Below are 21,313 nucleotides of genomic sequence, written 5' to 3'. Positions count from 1 at the left end.
ATAATGTAAATTATACTTGTAAGTAACTTGTCAATAACTGTATAGTTGATGCTTAACTGAGTTTCTACTTAGTTAATTGATAGCTTAGAAATGGGTTAATATTTTAGTTGAAAGCTGAGAAATGGCCGAATTTTTAGTTGATAGCTGAGAAATGGCTGAAATGTAAGGTGATAGCCGGTTGTTTCGTAGTTGTTTCATTTCTGCCAATAGGGCAACAAGGAGCCTATGATTTATACATAAACAATACGTTAGTCCTTTGCTTTACCCGCCATTTAGCAACTAATAATTTGAAGTTTTTTTTTGTTTGTTTTAGCTTCAGTGCTGCCTCAGCAAAACGTTGTTGCACTTATCGAGGGAAGCCACAAAAAGAACCCCGCTTGCGCACTCTCCACATTAACCGGCATTCCCCTCATACGTCTCTATGGAAACGACAGGCCATTCGATCAGTGTGAAAAGGCGATTGAGATGTCAGCGGGGTACAGGGACTACGCGCATGCTACACTTGATATACTTAACACATTCCAGTGGAACAAGATAACACTTGTTTTTGATGGTACAACTTCCTTCACTACTAATGTTTAATGTCTTCTGTTAAAGAGACGTTTAAATAAGCAACTCAACCACTAAGCCACAATCAAATATTAAATATAAGTTAGATTAGAGCCCTGGGCCCAGTTGTTCAATGCTCGATTACGCTAATCCTGGATAAACGTGAACTTTGAAACGAGTTTAATTACTAATCAATGATGATTCTTCCAAAAGATTTTTTTCCCTCAGTTTTGACTTAGACTTTTATTTACCTTTAGCTTGAAATTAGTCTTTAAAGCCATTTTTGACGAACGAGATGAAAACCTCGGTTAACTTTTAATCCTGGATTAGCATTAATCGGCTTTCGAACAACCGGGCTTAGGGTGTTATGCTTTGGGAACTCATACCTGATAAGTTTTTGAGAGTTTACTAAATCAGTTTATGGTTTACTAAACAGTTTCAAGTTTTTTTTTAAACGGTAAACACAGACACATATATCGTCGATCAGTCTCAAAAAAATAAAGCCTCCGTGAGAATTTTCAAACTGGACTTCTTAAGATAAAAACATTTATGTTCAAAACCAAAGTTTTTCTTTAATCTCTTTCAGAGGGGCGTCTGTGTGAAGCTGGATATTTCTATACCATATCCCAAAGTGCAAAGTTCACCATATATTTTGTGCAGCTTACTGAGAAAAAACAAGCAAATGAAGATCAGGCCGCATTAGTCAGTGAAGCAATGGAGAAAATAACAAATCTTGGGCCAGACGTTATTCTTCTTTACACGAGTAAAGAAAAAATGTAACGCCTACTCAATCAGCAGGTAACGTTGATTGTCTTTCCTCCTCCTCCTCCTTCTCCTCCTCCTCCTCCTCCTCCTCTTCCTCCTCCTCCTCCTCCTCGTCCTCCTCCTCCTTCTTCTTCTTCTTCTTCTTCTTCTTCTTCTTCTTCTTCTTCTTCTTCTTCTTCTTCTTCTTCTTCTTCTTCTTCTTCTTCTTCTTCTTCTTCCTTTCATCTCTTCCTTCCTATTCTATTTGATGATACTAGCTTCTACAAGAAAGCAGTTCAGTTGTAGTAATACATAATTTTATTAGCCTCATGAAAAGGAACTGACTGGGTCAAGCTTTTACCTCGTGGGCCACCTGATTTCTACCTAATTTTATTTGTATTACTTTTGTAACAGAAACCTTGTAAACACAACAATCGCTCTAAATGGATATTACAAGGACAGGTGAGGCAAAAACCTAGAACATTTAAACATTTGATTCTGTTTTAAGAATTAATAGAACAATTAGCACTGGCTATCCTAAAGAAGTTCATTTGGCCCTTAAACTACGGTAATCTGACCAACCGAATACTGAAAGGTTGTCTACAATAACCAGTGTCAAGAAAGCGTTTGACATACATATGACATTTACCAGCCAAATTTTCTTAGACCTTGGTCAAATATTGAGTATCCTTTAAATATTTAACAATTACCCCTTGGAATATCGCCTGATATTCTGGGCGTAGGCAAAGTTGGCCAAAATTAGGAGATAATCAAAGGAAGATATAACAGGGTATATAACAAAGGACATTTTTCTTGCGGAAGAGCTTGGACAATTTTTATTTCGCCATTTTCCTCCCCGCGCGCGGAAAATACGTATATCGCAGGATATCTGTTGTGTGCGGACGACCGAAGAATATTGAGTGCACCATGACCATATTGACAGTGTTGGAGGGTGAAGCTCATCACAATTTGATGGCTGTTCTCTCTCTTGGAGGCTTAAGCTCTTCGCAATTAAGAGTCATTGTCAGAGAAAACCGGGCGGTGCCAAAAGATTGGGGTCAGCCGATTTCCTTTATTTTTTCAGCATTAAGAACCAAGCTGATAAGATTAACTTTGGTGACATTAACAAGATTTCCCGGCTTTTCACTATCGAGATTGACCACCCCCCTTGTTTTTGGCCAAGGGAAGCCCTAAAAACCACCAAAAACAATGGCAATTTCTCAGGTCTAAAACAATTTTTTCTTAAGGAATTAGTGCATAGATTTTTTTTCTGAAGCTAAAGTACCTTAAAATAAACGTTTTGGATGCATAAAATCAAGTTTTTAGTGCAACGGTAATTTTGCCCAAGGGTTTTAATCCGGGTATGTTGCGTGACTGTAACAGGACAGCGAATTTCGGCGATTTTCTAAGCCCATTTTCTTGAAAGTGCGGCGGTTTATTTGTTAAATAATTCCATTTTACAATAGTCTATACCCTTCTAAGTCAAACGAAAAAAAGTATTGATTGGTACAAGAAACTCTTTTCAGAGGAAGCCTATTTTCGCGAACGTGATTTTGCGGTATTTTGCATAAAACATGTAACCTTGCTTTTTGGTAATGGCCTTTAAATTGTAACTTTAGACGGCTGAGAACTTCATCACCCTTATAAGAAAAAAATAATTTGGAAAGGATACTGCGATGAAAAGAAATCAACCTTACTTTGGAACAGCGGAAACCGTTGCAGTCGTACACGCATGACACAAATTATAAAGCAGACATATTAATTAGAATTAATTATAAAGAAATAAATGGACGATGTTTAAATTGTCTGTGCGACGAATTTTCAGTCATATAAAGTTTCAGGAGAATACTTTTTACTTGGATTTTGCAGAAAATGTTTGTTGGCCAAAATATGAAATTAAGAAATGAATAAACGACTTACACGTATTGGTGGTTTTCACCTCACACATCGTCACGCAAGTAAAAAAATTGAATCCTCAACCATTCAGTAGATAAAGTCAAGAAATTGATATTTTGGAGAAGAGTGATACGTTAACAACGTGCGAAAGCCACAGGGCTGTGCGATCTCTCATAATCGAGTTAGTCGAGAAAATGTACCACGGAAAATTACAGAGTTTCGTATGGGACGCCATGTTGGTGGACACCAACATAGCCACCAACATGGCGGCCGGAAACCAGCAAAAACATTTGGAGTTCACTTTGGCAATTTCAAAGCCTTTCTTCTCCCTGCTGAACTTTCACACATTGACATAGACGTTTCTATTACATGTTAGCTGATCAGACCTAAAAAATCACGAGGCAAATCGATGTTTTCATGTACGTGACATGTTCAGAGCAGCTGAACCTTCTGTCACGCAGTACGCAAAAATCTAAAATTCAAACTGCTCTATTTTCAAAACGAAGAATGCTATCCTGCTGAAAACAAGCAAGCCGATTGAAATTTATATTTTCTTTTATGCGATGAAGATAAAAACCCAAAATTGCGTTTTGTTATGAATTTCAGTTTTTTATGACGTCACGTGAAAACCAAGAATATAGCTGCGTAATTTGAGTTCGAGCAACATCTATAAATTTGTATGTCTCGCGCGCCGCTGGGTTATCAAGTTTCATTTACAACTCGCCGAAATTTGCGTACTTTCGTTGTACCAGACTTGCTTTAAAATATGAACTGTTCGTTCACTTCACAAGAGTCACCTTGTAGTTCTTACGGATCTAGTACAAATGTTCTGCCGCTGGATGCTTGTAAAGAAGACATAACACCACAGTTACTGGGACTTGGTGTGAGTAGCAAGCGAGGATGGCGATCCGAAGGAATAGAAATCACTGAGAAGGAGCTCATCTTGAACAGAGCAGGACACTTCGATTTATCTCAAGACAGAGTAGCAGCCATGACCATCTGTCCTAAACACAGAAGAGACCTGACAGTCGACTGGAGAGGTCGTAAAAGTTCGACATGTTGCTATCCATCGCACGAAGGTCAACGCAAGCAGGTCAAGGACCCACGCCGTGTCAATTACGCAACGTCCAAGGAAATCTTCGCTTTACACAATGCTGCTGTCCCAGTTGGGTCCGGTGAGTGTCTCTTATTACTTTAAAATCCTTTTGTCGATCTTACCTGGTAAATTACGTTTCCCATAAATATCACGAAAGGCTCTAGGCTCTAGAAGTATCGAGTATGACTATTGTAGTGAAAGCGCTGGTATCAAGTTGCAAATTTTAAGGCGCCACTATGGGCCTCTTCATATGAGCCCGGTTGACCGGGCTGACTCGGTTTCCGAGATCTCGCCTCACCTCTAAATCCTTTGTAAAAGTTTTCAATGTGTTCATATGAGAGGGCGGGCTGGCTCGGTTCCCGAGATCTCGGTAAGCGGGCTGGAAATTTTGTCATATGAACACATCATCCCGGTTAGCGGGATGAATGGCGGGATGAATTCTGGCGGTCCGGATGGCATCGTCTTGCATTGCCTGCTGTATTTTCCACATCATAAGCATCCCATTTAACTGCAGTGATACAGCTTTAAGAGTTACCGATGCCAAGATAGGCCCGAAAGTTAAAATGTTTGTGTTTCGGTATGTTGCTTTGTTTCCCAAATTTGGCTCCAGAACTCGTACCCAGGATCTTTGACCTTTTATCATCTCGGACGGGCTGAAATTTCTCATATGAACCTAAGGCGAAATTCATCCTGGCAACCGAACCGGGCTCATATGAAGAGGCCCTATATCAACAGAAGCGCGGGGGGTGGGATAAGTTTCTTTGGATGTGCCATAAATCAAACAAGGGTTAGCCATCCTTGGAGACCCAGGGGCAGTCAGTCGGGTCGGGAGAAAAGTCGGTTTTCAAGCACAGACTGACTGCCCTTCAGGGCGGAAAAACGTAATGAGCATGCGCGAACTTTTTTGCCCAGATCCCCTGGCCGGGTTTGAAAAAGTGGCGGGATTTCAAATAATTTATTGCCTAAAAATAGAATATTTCCACTCATAACCTGGAAAGAACGGGCTATTTGTCTTCAAACGTTGCAAGCTGTGGTTATAACCTTGTCGTTAGTAAATTTTCTCGAAGAATACCTCATAGTAAAACGGACTTTAACGACATTGATTTCCTTGCGTTGTACTGGAATTGTGCATGCGTAGGTCCGATTTTTTTCGAGATGCATTCACAAAATGTGCTCATATAAGGAAGTTCCTGGATATATAAGGTCCAGAGCTCCACTGTGGACACAAAAACAACATATCTTTGAACAGTGATTTGCCCAAAAAAATTAACGCTTGCCCACAATGTGTTTGAAGTCACTGAGCTTTGTCGCACTCAAGCTGATATTTTAAAACCCTCGCTCGATCGAACACTTGTAGTTTCGCAGATCACTAAAATTAATATGAACAAAATCGTCAATGTAGAAGTTATTGCGTTGCCTTTATGTGGGCAGAAAAAGGTCAATATTTATCTAGTAAAATCTTCCCAAAAATCGGTTTCAAAGCAACTATAGTTTTTTAAACTTGCTCATTTCACGCAGATATATAAATTTCGCTTTCTGTTGTCAAGTTGAACACGCATAACACCTGTCAAAAACCTACGCGTAAGTAGGATTTTCTTTAAACAAAGTTAAAGTTACATTATTTCAAAAACTTCTTGCTGACAATGAAGAAATTAATTTTCTGTACGAAAACAACCTACCTAAAGACCTTAAAACCAAAAGATCAGTTGCAACTTGGAAGCCAAGCCATGATTCACCATTTAGCTATTTTAACCTTAACTGGTCCGTGCGAAGGTCTTCGTTTAAGCAAATTAAACTCAGCCGATCATTAGAAAATACAGAAAATTGCATATAAGGGTTTGTTTTGGTCGCCTCAGTCAAATCCAGCTGTAGCCGTTGTTTACGGGAAAAGAGTCAATTGTTTTAAAGTCACTGCCGGCAGTTGTCGTTCTCTACTTCACAGCGAGTGGAAAGGACAATTTGCGTACAGAAAGTTATTCTTATAAAGAACAGAAACTTTTACAGTGCACTGGAAAACAAAACAATGTAATGAAAATGAAAAGAACTCCGACTACTATTACTTGAGCAACAGAAAAATGGTCCTGAGTAAGCTTGCTGGCCTTCTATTTCCGAGAAAGTTTAGTAAGCGCACAAGTTTGTTCACTCTGATGCGTTATAACAGCAATATGGTTCTTTGACTGACGACAAAGATAAAGCTGGTTCTGCAAAGGTAATAAATCTGGGTGTGTAAAAAAAGTAACCGTAACTACTAATAACAGAATACAAGCGGATTTTAATTCAACCCGGAGAAATCAACTCATAAATTAATCGGATGCACAATTAGAAAAAATACTCGCCTCTTTAAAAATGTTCAAAACCTATTATTCCACTTCAGACTGACGGAATGATCTATTTTTCCTTTAACATTGATTGTTCTGAATCTAAAGTAATTTTCAAAAAGCAAGCATGTCAAATAAAAATGCTTTCCAGGGAGCAAACGTTCGAACCTCGTGCATTTCACTCAGAACTCCAGCAACAAACAAACACAGTCAACACGATCAGTCAACACACAGAAAAGCCCGCCTTGAGCTTGCGGTAAGGGATGCGCAGAAGCTTGCGCAGAACGTTTTTCCGCCCTGAAGACTGTCCCTCGGTCTCCGAGGATGGGGTGAGCAAGCAAGATACTTTTATTCAGAACGGAAGCTAGCCTGCGAAGCGCAGACGTATTTCCGGTCGTCGCTTCTCTCCCTCCGAAAAATAACGGAGGGAGAGAAGCGACCACCGGAAATACGTCTGCGCTTCGCAGGCTAAACGGAACCCTTTTTTGCCACAAAAAGTCTTTTCAAGTGTTGTCGTGACAGAAGCTACAGCGTGACACGCCTACTTGAACAGGAACTATAAACTACAACTGTAAACGTTTTTCAGATTATTTTAGAACAGGAAAAATTTTTCAAATAAAAATAATCATTCATCTCGCGCTATTTTCTTAAAATGTTTTAAGTGCTCGTACTTTTCCACTTTCACTGATGACAAGATTGAAACTCAATGTTTAAATTTTAGCTGTCCCACAAACTATGTATAAATTTCGATTTTTGGGGTTTGAATTAAGAGTGACATTTTTAATCTTTATCTATTTCATTTGTATTAGCTATTTGTGTAAAGTGTCGCACAGAGCATTACAGACTACGCCATGAAGAAGACTCTGAAAGAGGAAGGGGCGATCAGCAGGTTGTGTATTTGCTTTCTTTAGTCACGCAATTTAAGCTAGGCATCTGAAACACTTAACAACAGGTTTAAATATTTAAAAACCAATTCAAGACTGTAAAAGAAAACAAAAGAAGAACAACAGAAAAATCGTGAAAGAAACGTGGATGGGAAACTCGGGGGAGGGAAGGGAATTTGGGACAAAAATATCATTTGCTGGGAAGCTAGGAACTGAGAACGAAAAAGCGATAGATAGCATTGCCAACGTTAATGTCTCTTTTTTCAGTTTGAAAATAGATGGAGTTAGATCAGTGGACTAGCTATCCCCACCCTAACGTTTTTTAGCGACCTGCAAGCTTGATGCAGTCCGACCAGTACCACTCTACGACGGCCACTTTCTGAGGGGGCGTTGTAGAGAGTGTCCTTTATGGGGGATGGGGGAAGGGTGTAAATGTGACACAAAGATTTTTATTTTGGAGAAAGGGAAGAACATTTTTACTTTCATAAATGCTTGCTCTAACATATTATTACGTAACAAATCTATCAATTAAAAAAATTATTAAAACAAAAATTATAACAAAATAAAGCGACTAAGGTATAGTGAGTACATCGCATCGCTTTCAGTCGAAACTTCTATTTGTGTAGATATCATGACTAGTAAACTACAATAAAAGAGACGCGGCAAATCGACGTTTGCTGTTTGCCGTGATTCTAAATCTCTCTAATGTAAGGACGAGGGGCAGGCTCTAGTACCGGGAAAGGTTTGAATGCAATAGAGAGAAGAAGTCGTTACGTCACGTCATGTTGCCATGGTCGCAACATTTTTGGATGACAACAAATCAAAAATTCGGTTTCAGGTTTAATTTTTAGTCTGTTTGCAACTTTTAGTGGTTTTTACTCGTTAAGGAGTCCTGTAACTCCCTTTTCTGTGGCTCCATTCTCGGTAACAACGTAACAGAAAAATTATGGAAATGTAGTTAATATCCCTTTTATTGCACTGACAGTCTCAAGTGGCTGGTGATGAAGATGTATTTGAACTGCCGCAGCATAATGAAGATCAGGGGGTTCTGGTAACGTCCAATGCAGAACAAGAGATGGTTTCATCATCATCACAATCATCCCAACAAAGTATCCCAGAAGAAGAAATCAGTATCTGGTCTGACGAAGTAGAGGAACAGCAACAGAGAAGGCAGCTACTGAACAATACCATTAGCAGTTTATCTGGAGGAAGAATTTCACCTATTCTGTCAACATTGAATACGTCTTGGGATGATATATCGACAACACAGCAAAAGTACTATCTGCTGAAGGCCAAAGAAAGCATCTGCACAGCACTTTCGGTCCTTAGCCCTGGACAGGAAGGGGAATTATGGACCACTCTTCGACAGGAAAGATTAGTAAATAAGGATTCTGCTGGTGCCACTAGACGTAGAAGTTTTGATCCGAAATCTGGGCTAATCGATGTTCTGATCAAGTCATATAACCATGCCGAGTCGTGGCAAACAAAACGACAGATACTCTCTCTTTGCCAATGATTTTAGCAGGTCCCAGTTGATGAGCATGATACCAACACTTTCAAAATGGCGAATAGATGAAGCTCGACAGCATGCTACCAAAGTTGGTGAAGGTCTGCCTGTTCCGCAAGAGCCAATTTTCCATTCCCGAATCTCACCCGTTCAAATTGATCATTTTATCGATTACATCGCAAGACCTGAGATGCTGCAGGACGTAGCATTTGGCACAAAAGTGCTTAAGCTCGATACGGGAGGAAGCATTATCATTCCGGCAGTTATAAGGACTATGATACCGTCAAGAATAATTGAGCAATACTCAGTTTACTGCAAAGAGCAGAATTTTGAACCAGCAGGACAGCGTTCACTCTACAGAATAATAGAGGTGTGTGGTGCCTCAACGCAAAAATCTTTGCAGGGACTCGACAACATTACAGCAGAAGGGACGGAGGCCATAGACAATGTCACTGACGTGCTTAAGACGCTTGGAGACTATGGATCGGAGGCTACCTGGGTAAAGGATGCAGAACAAAAAATCAAGGAGGCAAAGAGATACCTCAAGACTGAGTTTAAGTCCCATGTTGGCAGAGAGGAAACTTGTGCTGATCACTGCACTGCACATGCCCTAGGTGATACAAGTGGCTCCAACCTGCAAAGCATATGTCAGCACGAACATGAAACTGACTGCGAGCAATGCGAATCATTAGAGACAGTTTTGAAGGAAATTGAATCCGAGATCAACCGTGTTGAGATGCCGGAGGAGCACAGATGGCGGTTAAGCCACGACTACAAACTCTGTTTGGCATCTATCCAGGAGTGGAAGGCGCATTTGCTCAGCAAAGTTAATCAAGAAGAAGGAAAGCAATTTGCTCTTGTACATGTTGATTCAGCTTCATGTTTAATCGTTATGGATTGGGCCATGAAATACCTCCCACAACGTTATTGGGAACGAATGAGTGATTTCTTCGGAAAACGAGGACGAAGCTGGCATGTGAGTGATGTTATCACTAAGCATACTGAAAACTTCCAAGTGGAATGTTTTGTCCATCTGTTCGATAACTGCACGCAGAACAGCTTTGCTGTAGCCTCTATAATAGAGCATCTTTTAAATACCATCAAGAAAGAATCACCGCAGATTGAAAATGTTTTCCTGAGATCCGATAACGCAGGTTGCTACCATAGTGGACCTCTTTTGCTCAGTCTTCCGTTCATTGGTCAACGAACCAGCATGACAATTCTGCGTTACGACTTTTCAGAGCCACAGTCCGGAAAAGACATCTGTGACCGAAAAACCGCTCCTATGAAGGCACACCTACGACGATGGGTCAATGAAAAACACAATGTCATCACTGCGGAAGACATGAAGACAGCACTAGAGTCGCATGGAGGAGTAAAAGAAGTCAGGGCGGCAGTTGTCAAAGTGGACACTAATAAAGAAATCACCGCCAACAAGATACCAGGTATCAGCCTTCTTAACAACTTTTCGTTTGAGGAAAACGGAATACGCGCTTGGCGTGCATTCAACGTTGGACCCGGCAGATTCTTATCATACAGTCAGCTTGAAGTTGTACCACAGGAAGAAACTGGATTGAAAGTCCTAAAGGAGTGGGGTCCATGTAGCAACAATCTTGGCTCAGTTAGCCATGCTTCCAGTCCACGAGGAGAAATATTCTCATGCAGTGAAAGTACATGCGTGCTAACGTTCAAGACTCGAGAAGAAGCGGAAGCTCACATGGACGCAGGGAAGCATGTACGTGCGTCAGATCTAGATTGTGAGTCTGTGTACGATGCGGCACGAAAGAAGTGGGCTGACCGAGTCGGAGAGATGCATGTGGCTAGCGGAGATAGACAGCGAATTGCATTTGAAGAAGCCGGGCCTTCCAGTGCTAGAGAACGCCGTAATAAAGGGTGGGCGCTTAAATCAACTAAGCGGACCAACAGGATGGAAGAGAAAGTAAAAGCCTTTCTTGTTCAGAAATTTAACCAAGGAGTAGCGGGAGGGCAAAAGGCTGATCCAATTCACGTGGCTAGAGAGATGAAGAGTATTAGAGATAGCAGTGGAACGTTACAATTTAACCCAGACGAATGGAGAACCGCTCAACAAATTAGTAGCTTTTTCGCAAGGATGTCAGCGTTGCAGCGCCAAAGACAAGCTGATGAAATAGAGAGCCAGGAGGAGGAACAAGAAGTAACAGACGAAGACCTCATAGCCCTTGAATCAGAAGACTACATTCAAGCCATACGCCAGGAGGTTTACAGAGACATTGAACAAAATATCAGTCACCCTATTAAAGTAGAAGCAGTAAACGTTTGTGAACTTTCGCGTGCTGGAAAGCTCAGTTCGCTGAAGTTAGCACAGTTGAGAGAAGTATGCAGAGCATTAAGTCTGCGAACAAATGGTAGCAACTCAAGAAAACGTACTTTTACTGAACCACTTGATGCCTACGCTAAGTTGTGCTCATGTCGGAAATAACTGAATTTTGCACTACGTATTCTTCTTTCGCATTTTATAAAATACATTGTTGGGCTTTGTCAGTAGTGATCTATGTAACAAATATCCTGCGAGCAGAGGCTACATTTTCGTTGTGGGAGCTGTCGTGCTAAAAGTAGCCTCTGCCGACAACCGTTCAATTATCTATCGTACATGCGCGAAATTCGTCACGCCATTCGCAAGCAAAATTAATTGTCACGTCTGTCGTCAAATGGCGCGAGTTTCGTGGGAATAAAAATAATTGCGACAACTCTGATCTGCCAAGCAAGACTCACGCAATGCTCGAAACCTGTCAAGAAAAGGAAAAAAACCGTTTTTTAAAATTTATTCGTCCAGATTTCTGGACGGATTTGAACGGTTGTCGGTAGAGGCTACTTTTCGCACGACAGGTCACACAGACAAAATGTAGCATCTCCTCGCAGGGTATGTAACAAACTTTGCATACAAAGCGAAAACTTTGAGAATTTCTGTTGGATGATGTGATACAAAAGTCGTGATGATTTTATCACTAAATAGGACAGCACATACATCGTCCTGTTGGCTAACTCGCATAGGCCAGACAGTAATCATCGAAGCACCAAGTAATTGAGACCTTTGCGTGCATGATAACAGTCTTGTATAACCCTTACGTCGTATCAAGAAAAGCTGATCAAATTTAAAGACAATGCTCTTTGTTTAGCGTCGCAAATACGGCCACAAAAGGAGATTTTGAAACAATAGCTTTAGCGCCAAACAAAGGCTTATTAATTCAGGAGGGAAATTCAAACTCATTGTTATTACAATAGCGAAATTCACGAGGGAAATTCAAAAATAGCCGATGACCTCACGAGTTCGAAATTTGCATATTTGGCGAAAGCGTCGCGTCGCGAGTGAAAGCGTGATGGTTTTAAACTAACACCTCTCTTTTAAGAGCCACGATCCTTTTCAATCAAACGGTCTAATCGGGCGATTTTTCCAATCCAAAGCGCCAGTTTTCATAAACGAAGCCTTTTCTTTTCTTTCCTTTTTTTTTTTACGAGTAACAAGTTAGTTTTGAAATTCACAACTCTTGACCTGAAGTGAAGCTATCGATAAAAGCTTCACTGTTTTGCGGCGTTGTGCTGCGCGCTATTATCAACTGATCCAAAATTGTATAAAATAATGTAGCATTTCCAGGTTTCTTGCTTGGGGTCAATAACAATAATAGTAAACCTTCCGCAACTTTCCAAACCCCTCTCCCCTAGTGTCGCTAATTTGACACGCCGACAATTTTGTGACGATTTGAAATTCATCTTCGCCGAGTCTTGGAACAATTCCCAAAGCGCAATAAACAACAAAAGGCTTTTGACTCACTACAATGGACCATTTCTTGATACGTTAAAGCAATAGTATTTTATAGTTATTTTCCCTTTATTCAAACCTAAGTGGAATATAAAATACTCATTTAAAATGGATTAGTATCTTTATAATGCAGTATTGCAGCTATTTAAACTTCAGCGAGCAGTTAGCCGTAAGAGCGATCTTTGACATTTTCCAACAAAATTCGCGTGAAAAGAGTTTCTTGTGCCGATCAATAAACTTTTGTTTTTGACTTAGGAGGGTAAAGACTGTTTAAATCTGTAATTAAATAAAAAATAAACCGCCGCACTTCCAAGAAAATGGGCTTAGAAAATCGCCGAAATTCGTTGTCCTGTTACAGTCACGCAACATACCCGGATTAAAACCCTTGGGCAAAATTACCGTTACACTAAAAACTTGATTTTATGCATCCAAAACGTTTATTTTAAGGTACTTTAGCTTCAGAAAAAAATCTGTGCACTAATTCCTTAAGAAAAAATTGTTTTAGACCCGAGAAATTGCCATTGTTTTTGGTGGTTTTTAGGGCTTCCCTTGGCCAAAAACAAGGGGGGTGGTCAATCTCGATAGTGAAAAGCCGGGAAATCTTGTTAATGTCACCAAAGTTAATCTTATCAGCTTGGTTCTTAATGCTGAAAAAATAAAGGAAATCGGCTGACCCCAATCTTTTGGCACCGCCCGGTTTTCTCTGACAATGGCTCTTAAAATACTTAGCATAAAGTCATTAGTACCTCAATAACAGTAGTTTTATTAAAGAGCAACAAGCGTTCTGGCGCAAACCAATTATCATCACTGTAGGTTTTACTAATCAGGAACGGAATTAACATTTCACTTCTACTCCTGGTCTCGGGGAACTTAACGAGTCTCTCAGGCAATGTGGTTTTAACACTGAAGCTTAACATTAAACCTTCTGATAAATTGGAAAAGGTAATGGAAAAGAATTACGATACCAGTGACAAGGTAGGGGGGTATGTGCGTGTACGTAACATAAGTTAAAGATAACTGAACATTTGAAAAAACTTGGCGTTTCCTCTGCATAATTAAAAGTTATGAAAAATTTTTCCCTGCCTTCGTTCAAGAATTTCGAAATAGAAAAAATTTCCACGTTAACCTTATGTAAATTTGTTAGAATAATATTAACGCTCGACAACGAATGCTGTAACCTGATCAGGTGGCTAGGCTGCTTATTACCTATTGTTATTATTGTCATTATTAATGTTATTGTTAATTTCCACCATGAGCGTTCTCACTGACCAATGTTTAATAATTTCGTAGCACTTCGTTGCACTAGCTTATGATTCTGTGCCAGTCATCAGACAGGCTCTAAACAAAGAACCATGTTCATCGATTGATGGGTCTGCCATCACTTCAAGAGAAAGAGACGCAGTGTTGACCTGCATGAGAAAGGTAAGGTACTTACTAGTATTGTAGATTTGTCAAATAGCTCCGATAACGTGCACACAATGGTACAAGTCAAACAGAAACGTACAAGCTTTGAATTTATGTGGAGGTACTGATTCAAACCTTTATTTTCAAACACATATCATCTCAAACTTTTCTCAAACGTTTCCAACGGACAAGGGATTGAATGAATGAATGAATGAATGAATGAATGAATGAATGAATGAATGAATGAATGAATGAATGAATGAATGAATGAATGAATGAATGAATGAATGAATGAATGAATGAATGAATGGATGGATGGATGGATGGATGGATGGATGGATGAATGAATGAATGAATGAATGAATGAGTGAGTGACTGAATGAATGAATGAATGAATGAATGAATGAATGAATGAATGAATGAATGAATGAATGAATGAATGAATGAATGAATGAATGAATGAATGAATGAATGAATGAATGAATGGATTAATGGATAGATGGATGGATGGATGGATGGATGGATGGATGGATGGATAAATGAATGAATTTTTTAACCCACGTAATGTCTATGAGCTACCAAGAGCTCGCTCAAAATACGTACGTATTCGGTTCAAGACAGGCCAGCTTAGTTTCAAGAAGGAAAGAACACCTTGCAATTCAGTTCTCTGAATTTTTGCAGTCCCTTAGTAAATTCAAATCAAAGAAATCCGAACAGTTTAATCTGTTTTAATTTACAACTATTACCGGTACCAAGCAGTATTTCCGATACGAAAATCACTTCCCGAGTCTTTTCTGTTTTAATTACCTCGTGGCTGGTTCTCCCCGTGCATTTTACAATTTCAAGTGGTCTGGCCACTCTCTACAGGTCAACATGGATGGTTTAACCGGACCTATCAAGTTTGACGAAAATGGAAAACGAAAGGGGATTGAGCTGGAAATTTTGAATCTTCGAAACAATTCCTTTAAGAAGGTAAAAAGCAAAATATGATACTGTCATCTTTTGTTCTTTAAAAGTCGTGGTTGTTTTTGTGGTCGGTGAGTGACTTCACCAATAAATAGTAGATAGTATTACACTTTGCTACTTGTGTTCAAAACGCCAGTTTCAAATACTTGTTAAAACTCCCCATCCGACGACCAACTGGGCTGGTTACGCGTAACTATTATTATTATTATTATTATTATTATTATTATTATTATTATTATTATTATTATTATTATTATTATTAGTATTATTATTATTATTATAATTATTATTATTATTATTATTATTATTATTATTATTATTTTCAATACTATTTGTTTATGCTGGTTTCTATCACCTTTAAATTACTTACTCAAGAAGATGTTCCTTTCAGATCTGCAGGTCTCCTGTTGTTGTCATTTTTGTTTGTTTGGGTTTTTTAAACCAACACACTTTGCAAATCTAAATTGCTCTAAGTTGTTGAGACAACGGGACAACATCGTCATATTAGTTACTATATGATAAACATGCAAAGATGACTGAAAAGATGAACTTATTTATTGGTAGAATTTCCATGTGAAAACTTCCCTTCAAATCGATAGTCTGCTTAAGCCTGTTTTGAATCTTTTATGGACTTCTCTCCCCCTGCAACATACGACGTTTGCTTCGGAGGGTTCATTTTTTTCAGAGGGAGCGAAGCATTCCATTCGTTTTATATTCATTACAATTCGAAATCAACGAACTAAAAACAAGCCAACTCATTTCCCCAGATAGGAAGCAACCGAGCAAGAGTGAAACCTATTCCCACCCACTCATCCCCAAAAGTCTTCTATGAGCACCTTGATCTCTCACGTCCTCTTCTCAGTTGTACATCCACATCAGCACTGAATAAGAGAAGCTCAATTTTTGACAGCTTCTCCTTGTCCCCCTTCTATTTCGGTTGTGCTATATTAATAAAACATATTTCATTTTTTTTTGTTTATTAGATAGGATCGTGGAACGCAACTAAACATGCCGTGTTTCATGAAAACATCCGACCCAACATGAATAACCAAACCACTGGAGGAAATGTGGAAGGAAGGACTTTTAGAGTTGTTGCTGCTACGGTAACTGAAAGATAAATGAGTTACTAAGTCAGTTTCGGATAAAATGGAGAGCCTCTCTTTGCCCATTTTTCATTGAGAATGTTCCCATGTGTGGAGATTTTCTGGTTTACCTGTTTGTTTGTTTTCTTTTTCTTTTGGAATTAGACGGGAAAAAGATTCCATTGTAGATTGATCTAGCGCATAGAAAAAGATGCAAGAAACGTTCGAGCATTTATTACGTAAATGAATCCATTTACATGTTGTTATTAGCACTGCACCATGATTACATCCATTATAAGCTTTTCTTTTCTCCTTATACCCAAAAAGGAGGAACCGTTCCTGATGATGAAGAAGCAAAATGATGGGACAGTTATATATAAAGGATATTGCATCGATCTGTTGAACGAACTTGCTGAAAAACTTCATTTTACGTATGACATCTACCTCTCCCCTGACGGGCTGTACGGCGCTGAAACGGAAAATGGAACGTGGAATGGGATGATTGCAGAGCTAATAAATAAGGTTTGTGAATTGTTATGTCAAACACGAGAAAGAGTGTTTCATCCGATTTCCAAACATCGAGAAGTGTGTATTTCTTAACCATCTTCGAGATATTTGAAAATAGGATGAGACACAATTCTCGTGTTTTCCATACTTCTTGAAAGTGATTTTCTTTGTTTTCTCTCCATGACTTATTGATGATTTGACGACTAATCTTAAGATTAAATAATTTCAACTAGAGCTAGATACATAACGTGTTCATTTCATCCTTGAAATAATGCAAACGAAAAGGCCAGGTTATCCTAACAGCAGATCTCCTAATTATACACGAAAGCGCGCACTCCAAGAGTGCCCACTGATCACATGCCCAGCTACTAAGCTTTTTTTGACACAATTTCTATGTTAATTAGCACTTGTTGGTGATGCCAGTGCGCTGGGTTGGCTTTGTTTCGTTAATGCTAAATTTTAATTCTATCACATGACCGGAGGCATGGAGAGCCTATGAGATAGCACACATGACCGGAGGCATGGAGAGCCCATGAGATAGCACCGTGCATGCGTCAAGTCATTGCACACGTGCGTCGCATCAAGCAAGTCGATTTCTAACGAAGATAAAGAAGAAAACTGAAAAAAAGGTAGAATATAACGTAGCTAGATCACTTAGACCTTTAAGAACCAACGTAGTTGGTCTTACATCACAAATACGTAGCTCTAACGAGGTTAGAACTCGAAAAATGACAGAACTTGAAGGAGCATCTCGCGACGTCCCCAACGAGTCCGGCGAGACGCCAACCATGAACGCTTTGGCCAGCATGGTCCAGTCGGTAGCCCAAGAAATGAAAGCAATGAACCGACGAATGGATCAGCTGAGCGAGCCCGCTAACCTCGAGGACGAGGACCTCGACTACGAAGAGGTCCGCTATCTGGAGCTCTTTCAGACAATACAACGTTTCTAAAGAAGTCATCGAAGTCCTCATGGCTTTATGGAGCCCAGGCACCAAGAAACAATATTCAACTTACCTCAATAAATGGCTGGAGTTTTGTAGTAAGAGGACAATTGATGACAGTTCACCAAAGATAAGCGAGGCTGTGGAGTTCTTGATGACATTACATAGCCAGGGATTGAGTTACTCCAGCATTAATACAGCACGATCAGCATTATCATCCATTCTAAAACTTGATAACTGTGATAACTTTGGAACTCATCCACTAGCCACACGTTTTATGAAAGGTATTTACGAGTTAATCAAACCAAGGCCAAAGTACAATCAAATATAGGATGTCTTACAAGTCTTGGATTACCTAAAAACATTGTATCCGTTAGAGAAGCTATCTCTGAAGGAACTCACACAAAAAACAGTCATGTTGCTTCTGTTAGTAACTGGCCAACAAGGGCAATTCATCCACCCACTATCATTAAATGGAATACAATTGACATCGCAGACTGCCTATCTGTCACTAGAGGAACACGCTAAGACAAGCAGACCCAACAAGGCAGTAGCTGCCGTAACGATTACTGAATTTACCCCTGACAGTAGAATATGTCCGCTCACGACTCTGAAAGCTTATATGAAGGAGACAGCAACACTACGGAATGGAGAAAACAAACTGTTCATAAGTTTCATAAAACCTAACAAGGCTGTTTCAAGAGACACGATTTCCAGGTGGACAAAGCAGGTTTTAACAAACTCTGGTATAGACACAAAAATGTTTACTTCACACAGTACAAGAGCAGCCTTAGCAACAAAGGCTCATCAAAAAGAAATCCCTCTCGATACCATACTGAACACAATTGGTTGGGAATCAGCAAAAACATTCCAGAAATATCATCGTAAACCAGTGCTAGGCTCAAGAGGAGCAAGTGAACTTTTTGATTGATATATTGATATCCGTTGTTGATATGATATCCATTACACGAATTAGCGAACAAGCTTTTTATTGATTGTACATCAATAGCATTCATATTAAAATATATTTACAATTGGTACGCAATTGTTTTATGTGACATATTTAGATGGCTGTGTCAGAGCTTTGCAGTCTCATGGGCTCTCCATGCCTCCGGTCATGTGATAGAATTGGAAAATTAAACGAGACTTACCTGTAATTTGAAGTTTGATTGAGATTCTATCACATGACCAAGGAGGCAGGAGATCACATACCCACCCTGTCAGCCATGGGATCCCATCCCTGTTATTATTATGTGTAATATGGGAGTCTGGCTTATATCTGACACAACCACTGGCTTTAAAACAATGACTTGATGCACGCGCTGTGTTACCTCATGTGATCTCCTGCCTCCTTGGTCATGTGATAGAATCTCAATCAAACTTCAACTTACAGGTAAGTCTCGTTTAATTTTCCAATTAACTGGCTACAACGTTGTGCCAGTTATTTTTAAGTGGATCACATGAAATACTGTAGTTTGGAAGTGTTTTGTCCAAAAAAAGCGAAATTTAGGTCATTTGTCGTCGATCTCAACAGGATTTTCTGCTTGTGATGTGAAAAGTTTCATCCAAATTTAAAATAATTTCTTATTTTCTTTTGAGGCGGGTTAAAGCCTGTTAACATTTTGTTGAAATTTTGCCAACGTAACTGCGTGAAATTCAATGAAATTACTTTTGTACAGCACAACAGTAGAGTCACATATTCTTACTTGGAAAATCAGCGATTCCTTGTTTCTATAGCACGCAAATATTGCTGTAGCGACCATAACGGAAAGACGAGAGAAAGTTGTGGACTTCAGTTTACCGATTATGTATTACACTGACGAAATGCTACTCAAGAAAGCGCCGTCCGACAGCGGTAGAATTGATTATCTGCAGTTCTTGAATCCTTTTCACAACAATGTCTGGTTTGCTATACTTGCCAGTATGGTGGTCATCTCTGTTGCAGTGTTTGTCATAAACTACTTCAGCCCTTATGGGTACAAAGACGCGAATGGTCGTGGAACGTCGGAGGAGTTCAGCTTTTTTAACAGCGTGTGGTTTACACTGGCTTGTATGTTGCAACAAGGAGCTGACAACCAGCCCAGGAGTCTATCAGGTAAAGTAGCGGCATATAAAAGTATAAAATTTTATGATCGGATGGTTCATCAATTTTGAGATTTCCCAAAAGTACCAAAGCCCCAGCATGGCCAGCGTTTTTGCTTTTGTTTTTGTTGTTGTTGTTGTAGCTGTTGTTTGTGTTATTATCATTATTGCCACTATTGCAGTTGTTGTTGTTGTTGTTTATGATTTTTTTTATCGGAGGAGGGTGTGGGAGAGTCAATTAAGGGTCAGAACTGTTTTAATACAGATTGATGCTTGAAGGATAGGCTGAACGACATTTTGTTTTTTACGCGTACAAGTTGCCTTTCGCAATAAAAATGATTGTGTGCTACCGCCGGTCGTGTCGACTAAGGAGGTTAATGGTTGCTACCACTTTCCTGGATGTAAATGTAAATCGAACCTCTTTACCAACACAGTCAGTGAGCTTCTATGAGCTTGTCTCAAAGGTGTTAGTGCGCTCCAGGTCGATTTGAAATTTTGCAGCTTTGGTCTTCGGTGGAGTGGGGAAAACCGGAGAACCTAGGACGAGAACCAACAACCGACCCGAATTTGGAGGTTACTCCGGGAAACAAACCCGGGACACTTTAGTGAGAGGCTAGTACTCTCACAACTGTTGCACCTCTGGCGCCCGGGGAGAATATAGGTTTCTGCTTTCCATGTGTCGATGGTAACTTGGATAGCATACCGAAATTAAAATATTGTTTTATTTACTTTAGCTCGTATTCTGACCGGATGTTATTGGTTTTGCATACTTATCTGGGTTTCAACATACACCGCAAACCTGGCAGCCTTCCTCACGGTCAAAAACGCCGCCTCTCCAATCAATAACCTTGAAGACATCCTAAAATCATCCTACAAAGTTGCAATATTAGAATCAGGGAGCACCTACGAGTTCTTCAAGACGAGCCAGTATGAAACACACCAGAGGATTTGGAACAGAGTTAAAGCTGATCAATCTTGGGTCAAAACCACCAAAGAAGCAATTCAGTGGTTACGAGAAACAGAAGAGTCTGTGTTTATTTATGATGGTCCGCTTATCAGATATGTTGCTAACCATCAGCCCTGCGACCTTATGACAGGTATACGTTTTTGAATTGGTAACTTTCGATCAAATTTGGTGGTGTTTTGGGAAAATCCAGAAATCCAAAATGGCATATCCTCTATGGCCGTCATTTGGCAATCGTGACATCATTCCGACGTCCAATGACGTCATCACTTCCCCTCATGGATCTCAAATGTTTTGGTCGTACTTGTAAGTTCACACTTACAAAGCAAATTGGTTGAACCTCAGTCACTTGGCTTAGTGTCTAGATGATGATCCGCATCGAAATTAGTAACGTAAATGAACCTATGCAGAAGCAATAAATTAGAATATGTCAAAGGGTAATCTGCTGCATGATTTTTCAACACAATTGGTCTAACACTAATGAATTATTATTCTGGACTATGAACAAAATGCTTCAAGACGCTGCGCTGGCTAGGAGGAAGGTTTCAAGTTAACTTTTAAATAGAGAAAAACAGAT

At 39.7% G+C, this 21,313-nt stretch overlaps 2 protein-coding genes and 1 pseudogene across 2 annotated transcripts; all 3 read left to right on the top strand.

Annotated features, from left to right (window-relative positions):
- Nucleotides 1–305: 305 nt before the first annotated feature.
- LOC146485324 (glutamate receptor 4-like) lies at nucleotides 306–20,869 on the top strand (the record flags this gene model as incomplete). The annotated part of the gene is made up of 13 exons (XM_085103214.1): nucleotides 306–553; nucleotides 1,136–1,325; nucleotides 1,708–1,755; nucleotides 4,009–4,364; nucleotides 7,413–7,492; nucleotides 8,473–8,865; nucleotides 13,604–13,765; nucleotides 14,081–14,212; nucleotides 15,062–15,166; nucleotides 16,144–16,263; nucleotides 16,570–16,764; nucleotides 19,428–19,785; nucleotides 20,507–20,869. Coding segments are annotated over exons 1-13 (2,590 nt in total), but the record flags the coding sequence as incomplete, so codon positions are not given.
- LOC146485326 (uncharacterized) lies at nucleotides 8,829–12,053 on the top strand. The gene has a single exon (XM_085103318.1). It carries the CDS (start codon nucleotides 8,954–8,956, stop codon nucleotides 11,450–11,452), a length of 2,499 nt encoding a protein of 832 aa, XP_084959444.1. The 5' UTR covers nucleotides 8,829–8,953; the 3' UTR covers nucleotides 11,453–12,053.
- On the top strand, nucleotides 17,478–18,621 carry LOC146485325 (uncharacterized; annotated as a pseudogene).
- Nucleotides 20,870–21,313: the final 444 nt, after the last annotated feature.

The sequence above is a fragment of the Pavona decussata genome, unplaced genomic scaffold, assembly GCF_977016875.1.
Source record: "Pavona decussata unplaced genomic scaffold, jaPavDecu1.1 SCAFFOLD_26, whole genome shotgun sequence".
In the NCBI taxonomy this organism is placed as follows: domain Eukaryota; kingdom Metazoa; phylum Cnidaria; class Anthozoa; order Scleractinia; family Agariciidae; genus Pavona; species Pavona decussata.
This window is presented reverse-complemented; position numbering and strand designations above follow the sequence as displayed.